Source organism: Nesoenas mayeri (genome assembly GCF_963082525.1).
Source record: "Nesoenas mayeri genome assembly, chromosome: 1".
Taxonomy (NCBI): Eukaryota; Metazoa; Chordata; class Aves; order Columbiformes; family Columbidae; genus Nesoenas; species Nesoenas mayeri.
Genome location: NC_137541.1, coordinates 42,207,119 through 42,228,992, shown reverse-complemented (window position 1 = coordinate 42,228,992; position 21,874 = coordinate 42,207,119). Strand labels below are relative to the sequence as shown.

The 21,874-nt window shown below is 45.1% G+C and overlaps 1 protein-coding gene across 1 annotated transcript; it reads left to right on the top strand.

Moving 5' to 3' along the window:
* Positions 1–276: 276 nt before the first annotated feature.
* FAM234B (family with sequence similarity 234 member B) lies at positions 277–20,527 on the top strand (the record flags this gene model as incomplete). The annotated part of the gene is made up of 13 exons (XM_080344815.1): positions 277–313; positions 6,363–6,755; positions 7,719–7,817; positions 10,319–10,507; positions 11,819–11,949; positions 12,600–12,747; positions 13,093–13,234; positions 13,884–14,027; positions 17,523–17,604; positions 17,834–17,989; positions 18,602–18,719; positions 19,868–20,094; positions 20,506–20,527. 13 exons carry the CDS (start codon positions 277–279, stop codon positions 20,509–20,511), a joined length of 1,872 nt encoding a protein of 623 aa, XP_080200941.1. The 3' UTR covers positions 20,512–20,527.
* Between the last annotated feature and the right edge of the window lie 1,347 nt (positions 20,528–21,874).

Here is a 21,874-nt window from a genome sequence, read left to right as displayed (position 1 = left end):
CTCGGGGCCAGCGGCCCGCACCCTTCGCACCTCCTGGCTGCCCACGAGCGGCTCTCACCCGCAGCTCCCCATGACAGGAACCTCCGGGGCTGCCCGCCGCCTCAGCAGAGCGAGGCTCCGCGGGTGAGGAGCGACGCGCCCCCGGACTCGGCCGTGTTGCGGGGGGCGGGCGCCCTTCCCGGGGAGCCTCAGGCCGCAGAACTACAATTCCCAGCAGGCCGCGGAAAGGCGCTGGGAGGGGGTGGGCGGCGCGCATGCGCACTGCGCCTCTCCAGCATGGCTACGGTGCTGTCCCGGGCGCTGAAGCTGCCGGGTAAGGGGTCTGCACCCGCGGCGGGCAGAGAGTGACGGGCCGCGCCGAGCAGGGCCGGGGGTACCCACGTCTGGGGCAGCCCTCGGCGATGGGGAAGCACGGTTGCCGCTCCCCGGGGGCGGTAGGGTGCGTTGCCATGGTGATGTGGCGATGTGCGGCAAGGCCCGGCGCTGGGGGGAAGGGGCAGGCCCGGCTGCCCTGGAGGCGCGGGGAGTCTGAGGGGGCCGGCGGCCTCCACCCGGGTCCCGTGGCGAAGGGAAGGCTGCAGGGGACGGAGCAGAACCTCGGGGCTCCGGGGGCGTCGTGTGTGGCGGCGAGGGGCCCCGGCCCTTTGAGGAGCTGGGCCCGGGGGTGCGCGGGAGGAGGCGCCGGGTCCCGCAGGCCGCGCAGAAGCGGGCGCAGAATCGCAGAATCACAGAACGGCTGTGGTTGGAAGGGCTCCAGATAGCCGGCACCACCGCGGAACAGTGTTACACCCTGTCTTATCCACTCCTGACGGGTTTTGCCCCCAAAAGCCGCTGCTTGTGCCACTGCAATTACCTTAGGTAAATGTTTAAAGCCTGCCTGCCAACCCTGCATACCTTCCAGCCAGAGATCTTCAGTGAGATGAAAGGATATTCAAGCATAAGGGACTATTGTGTCGGGGAACCAGATCTTTCGAAGATTAGGCAGTGAACAGCAGTCCAACAACCGTTCTATTCAGCGAAGAGATTAAAAGAGAATGAAAACACATTGGAAACCAGATCTTGAGAGTGTGCTAGCTGCTGGGGGGTGGACTGGAGAGGGTGCCAATGCACCTGGCTGCATTAACCCAGGGGGAAAGTGCCTCATGCTGACTATGTCTTGCCTTTGGGACAGCCATGGGACAGAGATGGGACTCCTCCCCGGCACCACACATCACTGTGGTCCTGCAGTGCACCACTCTGTGAAGCTACACTCAGTGAGCAGGTTGTACTTCCCTACACCATCAGTCCATAAAGATCACAGTAGTGTCTTCAGGGGCCTTGCTGTCAGCTTTTAGTAACCTATACATGGAGTAATTATTTTTTAGCTTATGTAGTGCCTGTTAGATCTCTTTCAAAGAAGTTTTGTTTACAAAGCATTTTTTTCCAGGTTTTATGTATATGTGTGTGTGTATATATATATATATTTGTTTAAATGGAAAGGAATACAGTTTACATTAAGTTTAGAAAACGTGTGAGTTGGTGGCTGTAAGTGTGTGTATTGGGGTGTGGCCATTGGGGAACTGTACAATAACATGTACAGATACCTTCTGGGACCTCTGGAAGCAGCGTGATGTATTTGATATCTGCTGTTGGGACACACTGATGTTGAACAGAGCACAGGCCTTGCCACTGCAGTTAAGAATACAGTTCTTGCATCAATCTTTCTTTTAAATTGCACGTATCATACCTTGTTTGTGTGGTTAACTCTTGAAAAATGTAGCTTTCAACATCAATGAGAAAGCAGAGAGCCTATTGCTATAGCTGGTTTTTCCTGCTCCATCTCATTAAATTAATTACATCAATATGTGGCAATTTATCTCCCTGTGGGCTTAGAGATATGTCTGCAGTACCCAGTGACTTGTGCCTGCCAACTGCCAGCTGGGAAAGAAAAAGAAAAATAAACAGAACATGAAGTGAGTACAAAGGATACTGGAACCAGCATATCATCGTTGGAATAATGCAATGAAAATTGTACTTATCTAAAGTCCAAGAGTGGCCCTTTTCACTCCAAAGTGAGTTCAAAGAAGCCTTTCCAGTAAGTCAAAACCAGAAAAAAATATTACAATTAATATCTTTCAAGCCATCAGCACTAGAAATTAGTATTTCATTATGAGTGGGACCTGATTCCATCACAGATCACCTCACAGATGTCTCCTTTCCAAATCATGATCACATGATTCATCTTCTATAAGAGGTCACATTCATCTTCTGCAATAGTCGCAAGAGCTGCCTATGCAGAAAGTACTGTTAGGAGAATGCACAGGGGATTAAAGTGCAGTTTAGAGTCCAGCTGCCCTTGAAAGTTGATACATTTGGGGCATTTTCTCTCTCTTCTGCCTTTGAAAACCTCTCTCTTTAGTATTTGCTTTTTCTTCCAGTGGCTGCAAAAAAAAACAAAACCAAAAAAACACTAGGGCAACATGATCAGTAATTTAGCCACAGACTACGAGCAACAGTTCCTCAGGTTGATGGTAACCACAGGCCACTAACTGAGAACCTCTGTTTTATTGCTGGCACTGTGGAAGAAAACAAAAGACAATTTAGAGCTGGTCAGAACAGAAACAGTTTATTTACTATACCTGTAGGAGAGAGCACAGAGCAGCATGGAAACTGATTTAACTCTGTCCCCTATAAAGTGAATGCAAAGTCTATACCACTTAGAGATGCTATGCAAGAGACAGATAAGATATGAGTTATACAGTTATGCAAGACCACAGAGCTGCTCAACTTAGGTCTAGAGTCTGTTTTCCTTAGTGCAGAGACCATTTTATCATTAAGGTTATGCAGTGATTATTGTTTCAGGAGACAGAGTGAGAGTTTCACCAAGAGGCCAACTCAGGTCTTAACATTTCCATTTCCACGATGGAAAGTTGAAAACTACATGGGAGTGTTGGATTTTCTGACAGCTGATCACTTGCAACAGAGGCAGTTTTAGCTTTCTCTTCATGGACAAAATGTCTTTCCCTAGCCTGAGCCTTGCTCTTGACCAGAAAGGAAAGAATTTGACTTCTGGAGCACTTCTTAATAAATCAGAATTCTCTAAATGGTGTGAGACTGCCGTTGTTTTCATACAGTGTTTACTGCTTTTCCTGTCTATTTATGCTTTTCTGTTGGAAAGGCATTTGGAAGTAATTACAGGAAGCAAGGTGTGGTATCCCTCCTTCCCATAGCAACTGACCTGAAGCCCAGATGAGGAGACATGTTCCATCTGCTCTCTCTCTAGCCAGGTGAATCACGAGTTACATATTCTCTGCACTTCAGAACAGCCTCAGGAGGCCAGAATGAGCGTGTCCTCACCACCCCTCCAGAAACATTCCCAAAACAGCTACAGATTGATTGTTAGGGCTCTCTGAATGGTGGGAGATGAGTGTTTGAATCCTCTGAGATTAGATATGCAAGTGGGTTTCCCGTGTGCTACATGAGTGCTCCAACAGCCATTGTTAAAGGACAGTGTCTTCCCTCCTTTTGATTTAAAAACAAAAATCATCAGGGCATTTTATGCCAGACCTTACTGAGTGGCTGTGCCTTGCGAGAGTGCCAGCTAACCTTTTGAGGAAGGTTATGGAGAAGGAATGCCAGTTTCTGCCTCCTGGTCAGGCTTTATAGCTCTTCTATAACTGGCCAGGCTTTATAGCTTTCTTACATATAAAAACATCCTTTGCTGTGTAGATCACAAAAAGCTGTAAGTCATTACTGTGTAGCAGCTGTTTTCTAGCCTCTGATGAGTAGATTTGGATTCTTACCTGGTTCTCAGCAGGAAAGGTGTTCCTGTTACAGGTTGTCTGTGGTTGTTGACACCACTGTTGATGATCCCAACATCTCAGTTCCATCCATGGTAAGCCATAGTTTCGAGGTCCTTTCTGTCTCCTAGAGATTTGAAACAAAACTGTTCAAGATAAAGCTCATTCCTGCCAATGCTTTTAGTTGCCCCAAGGATGAACAGCAGGTTTCAGTCTTCTGGATTGACTGTCTGAAATTAAGATAATTAAACAAATCACAGTGTATCTGAAATGTAATTATGCTTTTGAGTTGTTTTACTCAAAGCACAGAAGTTTCCAAAACTGGGAGCAGTCTGCTTAACATAACTGTCCAACTTTGACTTCCCAGGCTAAATACCATTTACTCGTGGGCCAGCAGCATTTGCTTTTCATACCACTCTGACCTGGCTTGAACTGGCACATCTGGATCTGTAGTGAGAAGCTGCAAATACCCTGCCAGTGAGTCCTCTCTGAATTTCTTGGTTTTGCTGAGTACTCCTTCAGCAACTTATCAGCACAACCTACTGTATAGACATCTGGGAAATTCATACAGTGCTGTCACTACAATCTCTGAGCAGAGAGCTGTGTGCCACTGAGTTTGGTGGCCTTCTGTGCTGCTCACAGGATGGATCCAAGGTTATGAAGACTTCTGAAAAGCCCACACTTCGAACAGATCAATGCGAAACAATGCATTGTCTCACAGGGATACACCTGACTGTCCCATAGGAATGTAATACTGTTTAGCTGGGTGTTTTACCTCCACAAGGAACAGCTTTTTGGAGTGTGTGTGTGTGTGTGCACCAGATTGTTTTGATGTGAGTCTTCTGTAGAAACCCCTAGTTCAAAAAGGGAGGGTGTAATTTATGTACATGATCTCAGATATCTTTATTTCCCTCTATTCAGTGGGGGTGGGTTGTCCTGGCTGTTCTACTTAGTGTGAGGCATTTGGCCTTTAGTAGGATTGACTTTTTTTTTTTTTTAATCGTAAAATTGACACTGAATGCCATTTATAAGTGGTACAGGAAAGGGAAGTGAAGGTGTTTTCGTGGGGTGAGAAATGAGAATGAAATGAGATATACGTGCTGCAAAATGCATTCTAGATGACGCAAAATAGGTGTGTTGCACTAACTAGATACTACAATGTTTGTAACTGTGAGTGTGCCTTTAACAGGAAAACCAAAAGTAGGACGTATTGTCTTATGCAGGAAGAATAATCATAAAAGCTCTTAAATTTCCACTCTGTAAAGCCTTCCCATCATCTTAGTGTCCGAGAGTGGTTGCAGCTTGCATATTTTTGCTTATAATTTATGCCTTGCATGTATCACTTGAAGCATCTTTGGGCACAAATTAGCTCCTGTCTCAGGTCAACTTTAGACAAAGGGAAATAAGGCAGATATCTGGGATAGCAAAGTCCCCCCTTGGAACAAGAGAGAGAGAGAAATAGACTGAGACCCTGCAAACATTGGAGCAGTGGCCATGGCTCCATGCCCAGCCTGGTGGCTCAGAGCAGCTCCCTGAGACGTGATCCTCTACTCGTAGCTCAGGGCAGTGGGTCTGCGTGATCTTCTCTGGCCCCATAGACAGATGGCCCTGGCTTTGCAGCAGTATGTATGACCGGGCTCTGCACCTGCCCTCGTCGCACTCCCCATGGCTGTCTAGGGCTTGGGGGAGAATAAGTCCATGTGCCAGGCATCTGTGAGGGAGACACCTAAAGCTAAGTTACTTTCTTGTACCACCACCTGAAGGCATCAGTACTAACTTATCTATCTTGGCAAGGCCAAGCACAAGCTGTCGGCTCTGGTGGGAGCAGCAACAGAGCAGGAGCACCATGGTTTCCTGTTGCGGGGCTGGAGCACTCCCTCTCACAGTGCTGAGCCATGAAGAGACATGGTGTCTTAGAGTGGCAGGCCTGATCCCTTCAGACACCTGCATGTTACTGGCCCAAATATGGAAAATCACTTTGCCATCATCTTCAGGGAGCCGATACCCATTTTTAACAGCACTACAAAGAAGCCATGTGCAGTGCTTTATCCCTCCTGTCCCTCATGAAACAGGACAGCAGATATGGTACACTTGGACCAGGCAGGAGGAGCAGGGGAAAAATGAGTTGCAGAGAGAGGACTCCTCATATAACACAGACTACAAGTGAAAAGGGGCTGTGTCGGGATTAGAGGCTGGCAAACGCTAAAGGAGTTCAGAACCTGAAGTCAAGAGAGTGCTGCAGTTTAGGTATTCAAGACTGTTAAGCATGACTTCACGTCAGTGTGTCTCATTACCAAACAGGAAAGTATTTGAATTAAGTCAGTTCATGTGTTTATGGATATGTATATAGATATAGATACACCTTTATCTTGGGAAAAAAAGCTGTTGACATCTTTTCTCCTGCAGCTGCTACTCATGGACAAACCCTGTCTTTTCTCTCATACCTCTCACTTGGATCCATGCAAAACACGGACTGCGCTATTGTTCCTTCTGTATCACTCTCCACTGCAGCCTTTTCTCCACTGAGATGCTGCAAAAGCAAGGAACTCATGCTTTATTGTCTCTTTCCATCTCTTTCCTCAGGAAAGAAGAGCCCAGACCTTGGGGAATACGATCCCCTCACTCAGGCTGACAGTGATGAAAGTGAAGATGACCTGGTACTCAACATCCAGAAGAACGGGGGGGTCAAGAATGGGAAGAGCCCCCCTGAGGAGGTGCAGGACCCTGACTCTGATGTGGAGGTTGGGATGACAAAGCAGCACACGTCAGAGAGCACGCCTGAGGGTTATTCTGCAGAGACGGCTGGGAGTTTGGAGCAGAAGGCTGCTCCCTCCCTCATGCCATACCTGCGCACAGCGATCTTTTTGCTCACTGTGGTGGTCTCAATGATTCTTGTCTTGGTGTGCGCATTTCTAATTCCCTGTCCCCCTAGAGACTTGCATAACACCTGGAACCGCAACCTAGGTCAGGGAGCAGGTGAGAAAGCCTCAGGAACAGCATCTGGCATGGGGGAGGTGGCAGCTCCCAGGCTGGGTATCGGTGGGAGAGACCTATCTGGGAGAGCCAGGTCAGAGCAGAAGCCCTTCCTCACCACTGCAGATGCTCCTAGTAGAATAGTAAATGAGCAACTGTGTCCTGCTCCCTCTTCAAGCTGAGGCCTGTGAAATCTGACATCAGTAGATGACAGTGCTACAAAATCTTGTTTCTGTCAACACAAAAAAAACCATTCTGACTCTTCTGCCATCCTGCCTTTTTGTTCAGATGGTATGCTCTGTTCCAGATGGACATGGCCCAGCCCACTTTAAAACATAGTACCTCCCTCTCTACATCCTGTGTTTCACCAGCACCTCCACACTGAAGTGTGTGGGTGTGTTCAGCAGGAGAGGGATTAAAGTCTTTGTGTCTTCTGTCTGGCTTAACTAACCTTATTTCTTTTGTCTTCTTGTCCTGCTTGAATCCATAAATCAACATTTGTGATCTTTTGTCATCCTATTCAGGCCACTGGTAACATTTCTAAAGTATCTCCTATTCTGACTTCTGCAGTAAAGTAACAGTGGTTTGTGAAATAATTTCTGCCAGGTCTAGATATGTCTCTCCCTCCTTGCATTCTACCACTGGCTTCCAGATCTAGCCCTTCGTAAGATATATGGCTCTCACATCAGCTCAGAAAGTGAAGTGGAATGCAGAAATCTTTTCCTGTTACCTCCTCCATTTTTCCCTTTCATTTCCCTGCCCCAGATGCTACATTTCTGCCTTTCCATGCAATGAACCATCTTGCTGTGGTGTGAGCTGCCTGGCATTGGTGGTTCCCTAGTAGACTCCGTGATGCTTGGCTGTCCATGAGTCTCTTTTTCTGGGCTGGCCCTCCTCTCCCAGCATGGAAGATGGGCTGGGTGGCCTTTTTGACAACGGTGTGGTGATTCTCTGTGACTGTTGCAGGTGGTGTGTTATCCCCACTGGAGCTGTGTGATGTGAACGGCGATGGGCTCCCTGACATCCTCGTAGTCTTCACTGCCTTGATGAATGCTAGCGTCAGGGGTAAGCACTGCAGCTCCTTTCCATTCCTCTTTCTGTACATGTCAGTACAGACCTTTGTTTGTCTTATGCATGGGAACAGTTCTTGTCTCTGCAAATCTACTTCATTGCTCTTTTCAGAGTTCCTTAAAATGGCTGGTGTACTGTGTCTGTGCTTTGTCACGTTGCTCATAATTTTCATTGCAAGCCTGTGCTCCCATACCTGTTGGGTCAATATAATCTATTTCCCCTTATTTCTTACTGGGGCAAGTCCATCTTTTTCTCCTGTATTTGTGCACACTTGGCTTGTGGTCAGAGATAAAGCAATCAGAAAGGACTGCTCTACAAATAGCAATTGGAAATAAGGTGGGTTTTTTTTCCCCTCTTGTTATCTTTTAGAGCCCTTCACAAGAGCTCAGGCTACCTCCCTCCATTTTACAGGCACAGAGGTGGAAGCACAGAGGAGGGAAGCAACTTGACAAAGGTTACAAATGAGATTCAGTGATAGTCTCGACTCTTTCCTCGTCTGTGGTCTAGTGTCCTGGTCATTACTAAGGGTAGTTGGTAACAGGGACAGTGATGGCAGAGCTGACTGTTGGAGCACTTTGGTTCTTCTAAATTAGCCAGTTGCTTGCCAACAGGAAACATTATGAATTTTTTTAGGGCAGCTCTGCCCTAATGCCCCTTAGGTCAACATTGCAGGAAACACCCTCCCCTTTCTGCCTTTTTCTCCAAGTCACTCCATATACTTTCCAGGCTTCGAGTCATTGTTAATTCACAGATAATAGACTGCCTGATGGTGGGTAAACTGCTGTGCCTAGCTGTTTAGCCCTGCTTCCTCCTTCTGGCTGCTTTTGCTTTCTCTATTAGCCCTCACACCCCTCAGGTAACATAGCAGCAACCTGCTGATACCGGCCACTATTACACAGAGGCTGCCAAGTCCAGTGACATCCTATTGCACTGAGTTCTGAAGTCCTGGAGGTTCCCAGCTGCCTGCTGTATGGCCTCTGCCCAGCCTGGCATCACCTGAGATTACATGACCCTGTTCAGTCTCAGAGATGTATTCAGATAGCAAGCATACATTGCATAGCATGAAGACAACTCCTGTGAGAGCAGAATGCCTTGGTTGTTCGAAGAGTTGGGTAATAAAAAGATAGTTAGTGGATAGGGAAGATACCGCTTCTCCAAGGTTGTCCTTGTGTTCTATATATTCCCATTGCATTGTATTTATCTTTCATCGCAGACATATGTACAGCTGTCAGCACACTCTGAGTAGAACTAGTCATGCGTAGCTTCATCCTGGTCTATAGCTATGCCAGAAGACAGAAAGCAGACACTAAAGCAGGTGTAAACACATCACAATCCTAAAACCACATAGCTGCACATCAGCCCTCCCATAGCTTGTGCTCAGAGCATTCATACAGTGTCAAGTAGAGATAAGGTCAGGATAGGTACCTAATAGAGTAAGCTATGACGTTGTTAGCTGTTTCTCCAGCTTGTACACACAACAGCTGTGAGCTGCATTCAGGAGTTAGTTTTTCTTAGTCCCTGCCAACCCAATGAAGAGAACTAGGGCTCAGGCAGCCCCTTAGCATAAATCAGATGATTTTCAGTTTGGGAAGAGAGTTTGATTTAGAGTGGGCTCAGACTTGCTTTTAGCTAGTGGCCCAGATACACCCTTTGTGTAGTCATATTGCATGTTGTTTTGATAGTAAGACTGGAGTCAGCTGGGACTGTTGTTATTTTGAAATGTATTCATCTTAAATTGTGATATGAGCATACTAAGTGGAGATTACAGTAACCACAGTTATGTCTGTGGTCAGTTGTTGACATTTGGAATCAGAGCCAACAGTCAATCGAAACAGCACAGAGCACTTTTTTTTTTTTTTTGCAACTACTTTGTGCTAACCAGTGAATTAGGAAAAGGACCCTGAGTTACACCAGCTGGTTGCATTCGATCTGTTTTTCACAGTAAAACTCTTTTGGAAAACAAAGGAAAAAGCTCTCAGATTGCCAGTCACTTTCTAGTGCTCCAGAATTACAAACAACCCAGGACTTTGACATGAGGTGGCATCTGTCTTGGGAGTCATGTGAGGTTTCTCCTTGATGCTAGCCAAGAGAGGGAGATCTAGAGGGAGAGAGGATCAAAAGGATCAGTCTGGTTTGACAGCAGTACATTTCACACCAGGAATTCAGCACAACTGAGCAGGTTGTCCCCAGGATCTTGGTGCCTCTATGCCCAGCTGACCACATTTCTTACTGTGAGCTCAGGTCCAACCTCTGTGATTGTCTGCACTGTTGACTGACAGCAGAGCTTGTCTGGAAATCACTGCTAGGCTCTGTAGGCAGAGAGACTCGCCTGTGGGGTGGGTTTTGACATTTACTTTCAGACAGTGTGAATGTGGCTGATTTGAGCCACTCAGCTCTAGGAGCTAGAGCTGGAACTCAAGCACAAAGACCAAAGGCAGAGTGAACATAGCTCGTGGTGCCAAGGGATTTCACTTTCTCTTTCCTGCCTCTTCTAGGTGTCTCTAGGCCCTCCGTAACTGTGGTGGCCCTTTCTGGTATGAATGGCAGCACCTTGTGGTCCATCCAGCTTCCAGAGGAGACTCGAAGCGTGCAGTGCAAAGGGTTGTCACTGGGGGCACCTGGAGAGCCCGTCTGCCTTGTTACAGGAACAGCAAAATTCCTCGGCCTTCTCAGTGCCTCCACAGGTAGAGTCAACTGCCAGCATATTAGAAATATGTTATTACTGTTTTGTTTTCTTTAAAGGACTGATAAGAATGAATGATTCACTGCTGGCACTTCGTGGTGGCTGTTATCTAGTTACACACAGGAAGGAGTCAAAACACTAATGAATTTCTAGTTACACAGGGTAAGAAAATCCAAACTGCTGCTGCTCTGTGGCAGCATCTTCATCTTACCATCTCAGAACATTTAAAGGTGTTCATGTTATCCTGTAGCATCCCCATGGTATAAAGGGTATGTGAGGTCTGTTCTCAGCACCATTGAGCTGTTAGTACAACTCAGCACTTACCTAACAGCACTGAAAAGCTGAGCACCATCCTTAGAAAAGTTATATAAGGACGTGCTACAGCCAGGAAACCTTCAAGAGAAATTACACCCATAGAAGAATTGATTAGATGTGAATGAATACTGCATTTTTAATCACTTGATCACGTGCATCTCCATTCTCTGATTGCTGTTTGTTCTACTACATACATTCATTGATGGTCAGGACCATCAACTGTCTCCTTTATCAACAGTAGTAGTGTCATTAATGTGTGCAAGTGTTTGCAGGTCTGGCCTTTGGTTTCCTTTGTCACGCAAGGGCAAACCTTATCCTACACAGCAGCAGCAGCAGAAAGGCATTTTTAGACTCTTACTGAAAAAGCAGAAGTGTTGGCATAAGAATCATAGAAAAGTAAAAGCACTGAATTTCATTTTACCTTTTTTGGGTGTTTATTTGCCAATTTGCAAATCAGGTTTTACTGACATCATGTCTGCTAACATGCTTTCATCCTGAGGTAGAGCAAACATGCCATGCTAGAGTGGCTATTTGCTGCTGGGAATTTAACTGAGACACAGATTTGCTCTTTGAATATCAGAACTGCCCATCTGTTCCCTTTCCTGGCATCTACCTACAGGCTTTACTGCTGGCTGAGGAAAACAACTGCTGTCTTGCAGAGCAGCACTCTCATTTAGGTTCTCCTTCCAAGAGTGAACCACAAATATTCTCTGCTGTTTCAGGAATTGTTTTGGTTTCAGGTCTTTCTAGAGAGATTCTAAGCAGCAAGCACAGCAGGATTTGAGGCATGACTAAAAGACAATCTGAAGAAGTGCTGGGAGAAGTTTGCTTTCCACTGCAGCTTGCCCCAGTTTGTAGGCTTGTCTTTCTATTTCTCAGAGAATGAGGGAAACAACGTCTCTTGCTTCCTTCTTCAAGAAGGTTTTTTGGAACCCTCTGGGGATGCCCACTGGTTGCCCAAGTGTTGTGAGTCTCTTTCATCCTGTTCCTCCCACAGGCAAGACCATCTGGACACTGAACTTGATCCACCTTTCAAGTGGGTTCTTGGCTGCACCAGCTGCAATTCTTCCGGATGTAGATGGAGACGGGACTAGAGATATTGTTGTTCTGGCTCTGAAAGAGACACAGGTACAGCATAGCCCTGCTTGGGGTTTGATAGGACCTCGACTATCTAGAGGAAGAATAGGGAGACTGATGTGGAAAACTATAACAGGAGCTGCAACAGCCCCTAATATCCATTCCTTTAGATTTCCCTGGAAAGCCCCCTTTTTCTTTCAAAGCAGTGAGATCAAGCAATAATGACACTACCTGCATTTCTTGTCAGCTGGAAGTGAACAGAAGGGTCATTATTTACCCCTTTCTGAGACTTCAGAATTATCTGTTTTTGTTCAGTGAAGGCTTGGTTTGAAGTGAATGTTTAGCAGCATAGGGAGCCGTGTTGAGACATATCTCTGGAGAAAGGACCATTCAGCTTATCCAAAAGAAAGAAATACTTATGTGATTAATTCAGATGCAGATTTCCTCTGTGATTATCCCTCCCCACAAATCTAGCGTTAATGTTGTTAGAGGAGTTCAGGTTTTTGAAGTCCCTTCCATCTTTGATGTACTTGCAGTCAAGAAAAGCATGAATGTGAGAGTCCCAGGAATTCAGTCTGAACAAAGATAAAAAGACCACGAGCTAGACCTTGCTGTGGGTGAAAGAGCAGTGGAGCTTCCTGCTGTGGAGACCAGGAAAGATGAAAGCACTGCTAAAAATCTCTGCATCTCTCTCTTTGCAGCCTGATGTGTTTTTCATCTTGGTGTCAGGAAAGAATGGGACTGCTTTGGGTGGGCCTGTGATGTACAGCACCAATGGAGAAGGGAAAGTGATTGGCCCCCAAGTCCACATCACCAGCCGGGAAGCCATCTACATCCTATTTGGTTTTGGTAAGTTGCACCTTGCCTCTCCAGCTCTTCACCTTACTAAGAAAACATTAATTTTACCTAAAATGGGCCAGAGCATCCCTGGGTTATCTCTACCATGCCTTCTGCTGTAAAAGTAGGGGGCATGGGAACAAGCCTCACTGCCACGGTGTGGAAAAGTACAGGAGCACCCATACCTGCTAGCCTGAAATACCTTGGAGTTTCCCAAAAGCACATCATGCCAAGAAAGTTCCAACTCTGGGCATTTCTTTGCCTTCTACCACAACCACAGTGGTCCCAAGGACCCTCCATGCTACTAGGGAGATAACTTTTGCAGGCAGGACTCTTCATCTTTACTCTTCCTGGCAGGTAATGTTCAAGCAGTTGCCCTGAGGGATATCTTTACCCAAGCCAGAAACCGGGACAGCTTTCCTGCAATGCTGCAGCACGAGGAGCCACAGTGGGAGAAGCGCAGATCTGTCAACCTGTCAGAGCTCATTGACATTTATAGGTAGGAGATGGACTTATCATCTTGCTTCTGCCGGGAGAGGATGGGGAGAATGGGCGCTTCTTAGTGCTCCTAGAGATGGTCCCTCCTACTTCAATACTGTCCTTCTCATTTCTCAGTTGATAACAGTACTTTGAGGAACCCACTGTTTCTTCCCTGTCCTGCAGTTGTCCTAGCAGAAGAAATGCAGAGTATGGTAAAAATAAATCCTTTGCTTCTCCTGCTCTTTTCCTTTCTTCAATTTGTGATGCATACCTAGACGAAAAAGAAAGGTGTTCCCAGCTGATGGAGTTTCATTTGGGAAGCTCAGTCTATGTCCAGCATTGTGGGCATGGATTTCTCAGCTGCTCCTTCTTTGCTGCCAAATTGTGGTCAAGATCAGTCTGGATGGGAATAAAAGGAAGGGAGCAAATGTGAACCCCTACACTCCATGTTTTTTATAGTAGCTCAAGATGTTCAGAAGAGCCCGCACCTGAATTTAACCCACTTAACTCCCCAAAGGAAGCTAAGCTCCATCTCTGGGGAAAAGATGGGCTTCTCCAAGAACAGTTCAAATCTTAGGTGGGATGAATTGCCATGTGGACAGGCAGGTAGTGCTAAGATATGCAGATACAAGACTCAGAATCTCCTCTCTGCTTTCCATTTGTCCCAGTGGGGGTGTTGACTTTCTCCAGACAGTGAAGACACCTGACACAAACTGCAGCAACCTGCTCATCACAACCAAAGAGGGCTTGATCCTACTGCGAGGGCAGGACCTGGAGCCCCGTTGGACCCTGGAACTGCAGAACATCAGCAGGTTACATAGTGGAAACATTGTTCTGTCCTAGTTCTTCCTGTACCGTTTTCTGCTCTTCACTTTTAAGTGTATATGCTCCTTAGAAAGCAATTGAGAAGGATTCTCCATGTCTGCAGAGAAATCTAAGAACTGGAGGTGTGCAAATGCATCACTGAACAAGTGAGGAGGGCAGGAACAGGGAGGCAAGGAACAAGAGGCTGCAAACCTGAGCTGTGTGCTTGTGAGTGATCACAAATTAGGGGCTTGATTCAGGTACCCAACATTGTTGTCATGACTACTGTGGCACTGGAATTCAGGGGATTACTGGTGTGTGGTTCAGCCCATCTGCTGTTCAGGGCTGCCACTTGCCAGCTCAGTGGAGGAGACCAGTTGCATTTGAGATGTTAAGTATTTAGAGAAGGTGTCTGAGTATGGGTCACAGATCTTAATATTCCTTGAAAGCTGAAAATGAGCACTCTGAGGGCAGTCAGCACACCATCTATACTAAATGTAAATCTCAAAGTAATACTGCTTATCCTCTAATTTCACACATGGAAATGAAGTAATTTGCCAGAACTCGTGGACTTATAATAACCAGCAGTTTCAGCTTACCCAATATTAAATATTTGCAAAGGGCAGTTGAGCACAGTTGAGGGAAATTATGTGGGAAACAAATTGCTTGCTCTGCTGTCTAGAGGAAAGAAAGCAGCTCTCAGTGCAGTGTTACCTGACTATCAAGAACATCAATAGGAAGAAGTCAGCGGAACTTCATTAGGCAAAAAAAAAAAAAAAAAAAATCGGTGTTCAGCTAGGTTTGATATTCAGTTAATGTCCACATTCTTGAGGGCTTATGGGTGACATAAGCAATGGCTTTAGGAATGGCTTATGGCTAGTTGACCTTGCTATGGGGAAAGGAGACAAACTAAAAGTGTTTTGGGCCCAGAGTCTGCAGACTTCTGGATGTGTCTGGGGCTGTGTACTCACTAAGCAAAGCCAGTCCATAGATGCTGTAAAATCAGTGATATGCAAGAAATTTCTGAATGGACCAACTGATTAATTGGAAATTTTCTATGAGTTCAAATCAAGAAGGGTTGAGAACTGCTTTACCTCTTCCATTCACATCATCACAGGCTGAGGTTGGAAGGCACCTCTAGAGATTGACTAATCCAATCTATCTGCTCAAGCAGGCTCAGCTAAAGCAGGCTGCTCAGGGCTATGCACTGCCAGGTTTTAACTGTCTGCAAGGCTGAGGACTCCACTACCTCTCTGGGCAACTGGTATCCCAAGTTGCTGCACTCCAGCCCTGTTTCTTCTGGTTCTGTGACCTCCCAAGGGACAGAGTTCAGCATGTGTACAGGGGCTGCCAGTTAGGCATTGAAAAATAATGAAAGCAGTTCTTGTTCAAGGCCACTGTGCTGAAGTCCTGGACTGCCTGTTTTCTGGGAATTAAGAGAGATGAAATCTAGTAAACTGAATATATTGTGAACAAGCTTTTATTTAAGAGGGTATTTTTTTAGGACATAGAGAAATTCTGCTTGAGAAACACAGGCTGGGGGACTAATTCAGCTCAGGGGTATCACCAGATAGTCAAACAGACCCAAGCTCAGTTCCTCATAAGACAAAGATTACAGAGCTAGCTGAGCTCCTTTTTTTCTGGATAGACTTGCCCCTAGACACACCACTCCAGCCAGGCAGACTGAGTCCAGCCCTTTGGGAACAGTCCCTGATAAAAACAACCTGGGCACTGCAGATGTGCTGCATTTCCATATAGCTTTTGACAAGATCCCTGGAAAACCATAAAGGAGAATCAGTAATCATAAAACAAGGGCGAAGTTCAGAGACCATGAAATTGAGTAAGCAGTTGAAAATTGTGTTGTAAATGGATGTTTCAGATGAGAGAGGATTAATGGCAGGTTGCTGTGGGGATTATTGTTTGGCAGGAATAATTACTAGCCTTCTGGTTCATTTGAGAAAGCGCCAAGGGGATTTTTCAGTTGATTGGTAGCATCTAAAGTACACATGCCTGCCTGCATTCAGTTTGTGGGATCTGTCACTGACTGTAACCTGTAAGGGACACAAGAAGAGGCACCTTAGGAGAGGTTTTAAGTTTATGCTGATAGAACTACCAACTACTTCCTTTTGCTACTGGAGAGCCTTCAGGCTGTAAGAGTCTCCCATGATACTGCCTTGAAAGCACTGGTTCTGGTTGCCAAAGGTGTCTGTAAAGCGAATGACATTGTTTGATGCAGTAAGTATAAATAGTATAAGTATATAAGTATAAAAGTAAGAAGTCAAGCCACTACTGTACTGTGGCATTGCTGGTCAGGAACCATTCTGCTATGCAGATTTTAAAGGGAAAGCTGGAAAAAATTGGAGAAAAGGGATGGAAAAAATGTTTTAGCATGGAAGATTTAAGTCAATGGATTTGTGTAACCAAAGAGAAGCCTGAAAGGTGAGTTCATAAGCATGTGCAAGTAATGGGAACCAACAGGCATTTTAATCTTGCCATAGTAAGAACAAGTACCTAGGAGTGCTAGCCATTCATGTTCAAAGAAACGAAAATGCAAGCATGTTTCTTTGAGTGAGATGAATCATTAGAACTGACTGTCATGAGAAGTCCATGAATTCGTCTCATCTTTCTATTTCTGTAGCAAGCCTCATGGCTGGTAGATCTAGTCAAAATCAGCCCACTGATACTTGGTTAATTGGGTGAAATACAGCAGTCCATCATCAACAAGAAGAGGGATGACATTTTCTGATGACCCTGCCTTCCCATAAAATCTCAGATTCTGTGAATTTTGAAGAATCATTTGTGCATATTTAGAACCTTGTTTCTAGCTGTGGTGAATATAAGGAAGACAGAGATAAGACTCAGAAAGCCAAAGGCAAGATGATTAGAAAATAGTTATAATAAGAGATATTAAAGTAATAGTGTTATGTCACTCAGAAGGGAGAGGATGAGAGGGGACTTAATTTAAACTGCTGAAGGTTATGAAAAGGCTTATAAAACCGCCAGCAGTAAGAAAACAAAGAATCATGAGTTGACGTTAATGGTGAGTATATTAAAAGCTGTCTCATGCAGCTAAGGCAGCCTGGGAAATGCACTTTCAGCAGGAGGTCAAATCTGCCGATGCATATTGAAAGGGCTGGGTAATTTTTTATGACCATAGCAAAACCGCGCAGTTCTTGTGCTAAGCAAATAACAATGCAGATTAATGTCACAGGGTGATAAACAGATGTCTACACAGCCCAGCAAGAAATGTCCTCCACACAGATAACTCTGAAGAATGGCTAACAAGCACCATGAGCTGCTTGATGATTTTTCACTTTTCTGATCCACCAGCAAATGGTTCCTGACAGTCAGAATAGTTCTGAGTGTATGAAAGATCCTATTTAGCATGCCAAATCCTGCCTTTTTAAGAGGCAGAATGGAGAATGAAATTAAGTGTTCTGCCTCCATCTGAAATCCCTGTTTTTCTGTGATAGGGCTGAGTGTTTCTTTTTCCAAATTTGCAGCCAGCCTGTACCAGGTTACTTCGGTGCTGACCAAACTCTGGACTTCATGCTGCAAGCACAGACTGGCGATGGGAAAAAAAAGGTAAATCAAGTGAAGGCAAGGAGGGCAGTGGCAGCGTAGGAGTGAGGGAGGTTGGGTAGAAGGGGACAGTCATTGCCTGTCTTCACTCTTCCCATTTCTGTGCCTGACACTTGTCACACTGTGGCCACAGGCATGAAAGGGAACAGCACAGTCCATGCCACTGCAAGGAGACTTTCCGTACACCCACACCTGAACACTCGTTAATGCTAAATCTCTCTTCTGCCTTGAGGTGATGGTGGTAGATGGCAAATCTGGCCTCCCTGTTTGGAACCAGGAACTTCCATGGCAGAAGCAACAACTTGATGCACTGTCAGTCATGACTTTGGACAAGAAGTCTGTTTTTCTCTTCTGGGCTGATGAAGCACAACCTGTGTTACAAAGTCTGGTGAGCAAGCATCCTTTCTTCACTTTGAGGTTTCTCTGTGAGGCACATGCAGTCCCTGTCTTTTATTCCTAACGTAATTGAACTTTAAACCTGCCATACAAGAAGGCTTTCAGGGACATATTTTCCTCTTGCATTGACACACTGCCTTCTCTGAGTCTGAACACTGGAGGTTTTGTGTGCAAATTCTTCACCAGAAAGTTTTATTGACAGAATGTTCGCATCCACAAAACTAAAACTTTCTGTGTGAATTTAATTTTTTCTGCAACACTGAGATGTTTTTACTGCAGTTTTGTTCCCAGCCCCTGAGTGCTGCTTCTCTGCATGCAGGCACACAAGTCAGCATAGAGACTCACACTTCCAGACTGTAGCTTCACTCATCAAGCTGGCTTTGACAGAGCCAGATCTCAGTCACACCAAACAGAAGTTGTAGAACAAATTCTGTTTTAGAAAAAAAACTTAGCAGGATTTCATCTCTGTAAAACCGTAGAGTTTTTGATTCTCTGATCCACATAAAGACAGCACAGTGACAGAAAACTTCTTCATTTCTTTGGCAAAGCTAAACCCTCTTTGCTAGCCAGCTGCATTGTTTTTGTCTGTCCTTCATTCCAACAGCAACCTGGTCCCAGACCTGAGCACCCAGGGCTGCACCACCTCTATCTCCTTCATCCTGTTTTTCCTACAGTCCTTTTGGACCTCACCAATGCCACAGACAAAGTCATCGCTTCAGCAGGTGAGTACAAATGGAGGAGAAACTACCTATGTTAAAAGAAAAAAAGAAATATGAAGGGAGAGGTAGCTTTGTAATAATTATGTGTAGCTGTGCTTTTAAAGGTAGCACCTGAGGTTCACCACACATAGGCTAGCAATGAGAAATAAGGTTCATCTTCTTCCTGAAGGAGGGTTCTGTCCAACTCCTACTTTGCAAGTAGAAGACCCACCAAGTTTCTTCACATGTTTAAGTGAAGAAAGGTCTGAGTTGGTTTCACGCATGTCCTACACCTTAGAATTTCCCTGGCTTTCCAGGGAGCTATTTATGATTTAAGGTGGTGCATGAAGAATCACTATGAAACTTTCCTCTGTCACCTCAGATACACTTCTGCCTTTGTTGGCCATCTTCTTCTACTCTCTGAGATAGCAGCTGTGCTTTTTCTTCCTCTTTCTTTTTGAAAAGGGGAATCCAAAATATTTAAATGTGTGTTTCAAGAACAAGTAGATCTGGGTTTAATATCTCTACAAGGTTGTACAGTCCCTGTTGGATATCCTTGCTCTTTCTAAAGCACTTCAACCAACATCCAGCCTGTTGAGCATAGCGGAATATGTGAGAAAAGATCATTTTATACAGCACTGAGTCCAGTAGGCCAGGAAGCATAGAAAAGATGCTACATAGGGACACAACAAAAAAACAGCTCAGTCAAGAACAAAGAGAATATAATTTTTAGAGAGGTTTGGTAGAAACTGGGATTTCTGAAGTCTGTACAGATCATTCTGCAGTGACTGGAGTGAACTGACTTGCCCGTGCTTTACCAGTTTCCCCTTCTATAGAGGTAAAACAATATCTGCTAATAGGTGTGGGAAGGAAAGCTCTCTGAAAGTGAAGTGCATTATTGAAATATGTACGTCTTATGTCAAACTCAAACACATCACCTGGAACCAAACCCTTCAATTTCTGATCTAAATTTCAGTTTATTTCCGTGGAAAATGTTTAACTTAAAATCATTTTTCCTGATAAACTGAAGTACATGCAATTGTAAAGCCAGACTGAATATACCCCCAGTCCAGTGGATGTTTTGATTGAGCAAAGACTGTAAGATTTCTTCTGGAAGAAACATAACCATTTACTCCTCATCAATATTTTCTCTCCCTTTTCTGATGGACCAGTTGGAATTAATGATCTCCAGAAGGATGCATTTCATATCACTGTGACAACAACTGCAACCTCTGAAAAGCAGCCAGGATTTCTCTCGGTCAGCAAGCTGGGCCTGAAGTGGGCCATGATGAGTCAAGGTCGAATGGTGTGGCTCAAGGACACCACTACTCCCAAAATCAGCCGTGGAGAAGTGAGGCGATTTCTTGCCCGGCTGAAATTTGTTGACTTTCCTCAGAAGGTGAGATTGCACAGGAATCCCTAATGAAATCCAGGCCTTTGAAAACATCTGATCTCTTCACTATAGACACAGTTAGGTGCTCTTTGGTATGCAGAGAAACTGGTGGGATGCAAAGAGACTGTTTGCAAGATGGCTGGCTGCCCCTTTGGGCATAAGCTGGACAGATTGTGAGGCCATTGGACTTTGGACAAGAAAGGGGATCTTGAAAAGAACCAGGGGTGTTGGTCATAAAGGACTGACAGACTCACAGAGAGAATAGAGAGGTGGGACAGAGATCACTTGTTTTGACATGGGCAAACAAGGGTCCTCCATATTCTGGTGCCCAGGTTCAGCTGCTGACCTGTGAATTACGTTTTTCTATCAGATTGGTTAATAATAGGTTTTGGTTTTTGCTTGCCTTTCCTTCTCCAGCTCTAGCCTGGTGGTGCCTCAGATTTTGGTTGGACCTGTGGCCTGTATGTGAAATACAGGAAGCTGCTCTGTGGATCTTCAGGGAAACTGCTGTGTAGAGGAAATGGGGGCTAAAAGCATTTCCCCTTTCATCAGCTCTCTTGAGGAATGATGCTGGAGGCAGTTTAGTCCTTGGCAGACCTGTCCTGCACCAGAACTTTGTTCAGCATCTCTTCCTCCATATGCTGTTCTTGCATGCTTCCTTCCAGGTAACATGGAAATGTGAATTTAGAATTTATATACATATATATATGTCAAGCAAGGCACTTATATATATATATGTATCAATTTATACAATATATGTATATTTTTTGTATGTTTAATTTATGAACAAGATTTAGGACACTCCTTTTTATGTCCAAACAGTATTTCCAGGCAGTCAAACAAGCTCTAGGACTAGAGCAGGCCATGATGACTCAAGGCAAATGGTGTGGCTAAAGGACACCACCTGCTTTAATATTTATATTTTTGGACAGAAGCCTCTCTCTGGGTCCTGCAGGGCTAGTTATGTCCACAACCTTTCCTGTGCTCTCAGTCCTCTTCTCCATTCTGTCACTAAACTCATGAACAAACCAGCTCTCTGGCTGAATGGCCTGATCTAGAGAAAGATGATCCCCACAGCATTTGCCAGTTCTTGTATATTTATTTTCCCAGTTTCAAGTTCAAGACGGATTCATGTAGGTCGTGTACTATTGAAAGGTTCACGTCTTATTTCTATGTCCTCTTCATCTCTAAGCTTTTTATGAACCTGAAGTGTCACTGTAACATCACACTGCAGTCCAGTGGGCTGATTTCCCCTTTGCAATTGCACCACAGCCCTTTTGGGATAGATTCCCAGCAGATCCCCACTGGCAATGTAAAGATCACGTTGGATTCAGTTACAACAAAGCTGATTCTCACACCACTGCTTCAGGGTTTAGAGGCTCAGACAGCAGCAGAATTGGAAAGCTTCTCTGTGCATTTTACCTCTATCCTGAGCTCAACTTTACCATTCTCTTGCCAGCCCAGCCCTATGTTAGGTTCCAGGAGGAACAAACTACCCCCAGGGCACATTTGCTCTCACTATGTTTAGTACTTCGAACTACACCTCTGAGTGTGCCACCAGTCTCCTGTGTTGTAGTTGCTGACATTTACATTAATTTTCTTCTAGTAAAAATGAGCACATATAAAACAACCACTTTGGTGCCCCAGCAACTCCCTACAGTGCAGGTCAACAACACAGGAACTGTTTTCCCAGTATGCCTTTCTAAGTCTGACCTTTGACATTAGGCAAAGCAAGGCTAAGATGAGGATTGCAAGGGACTCTTCCGTCCTCCTGCTGGTACATGCC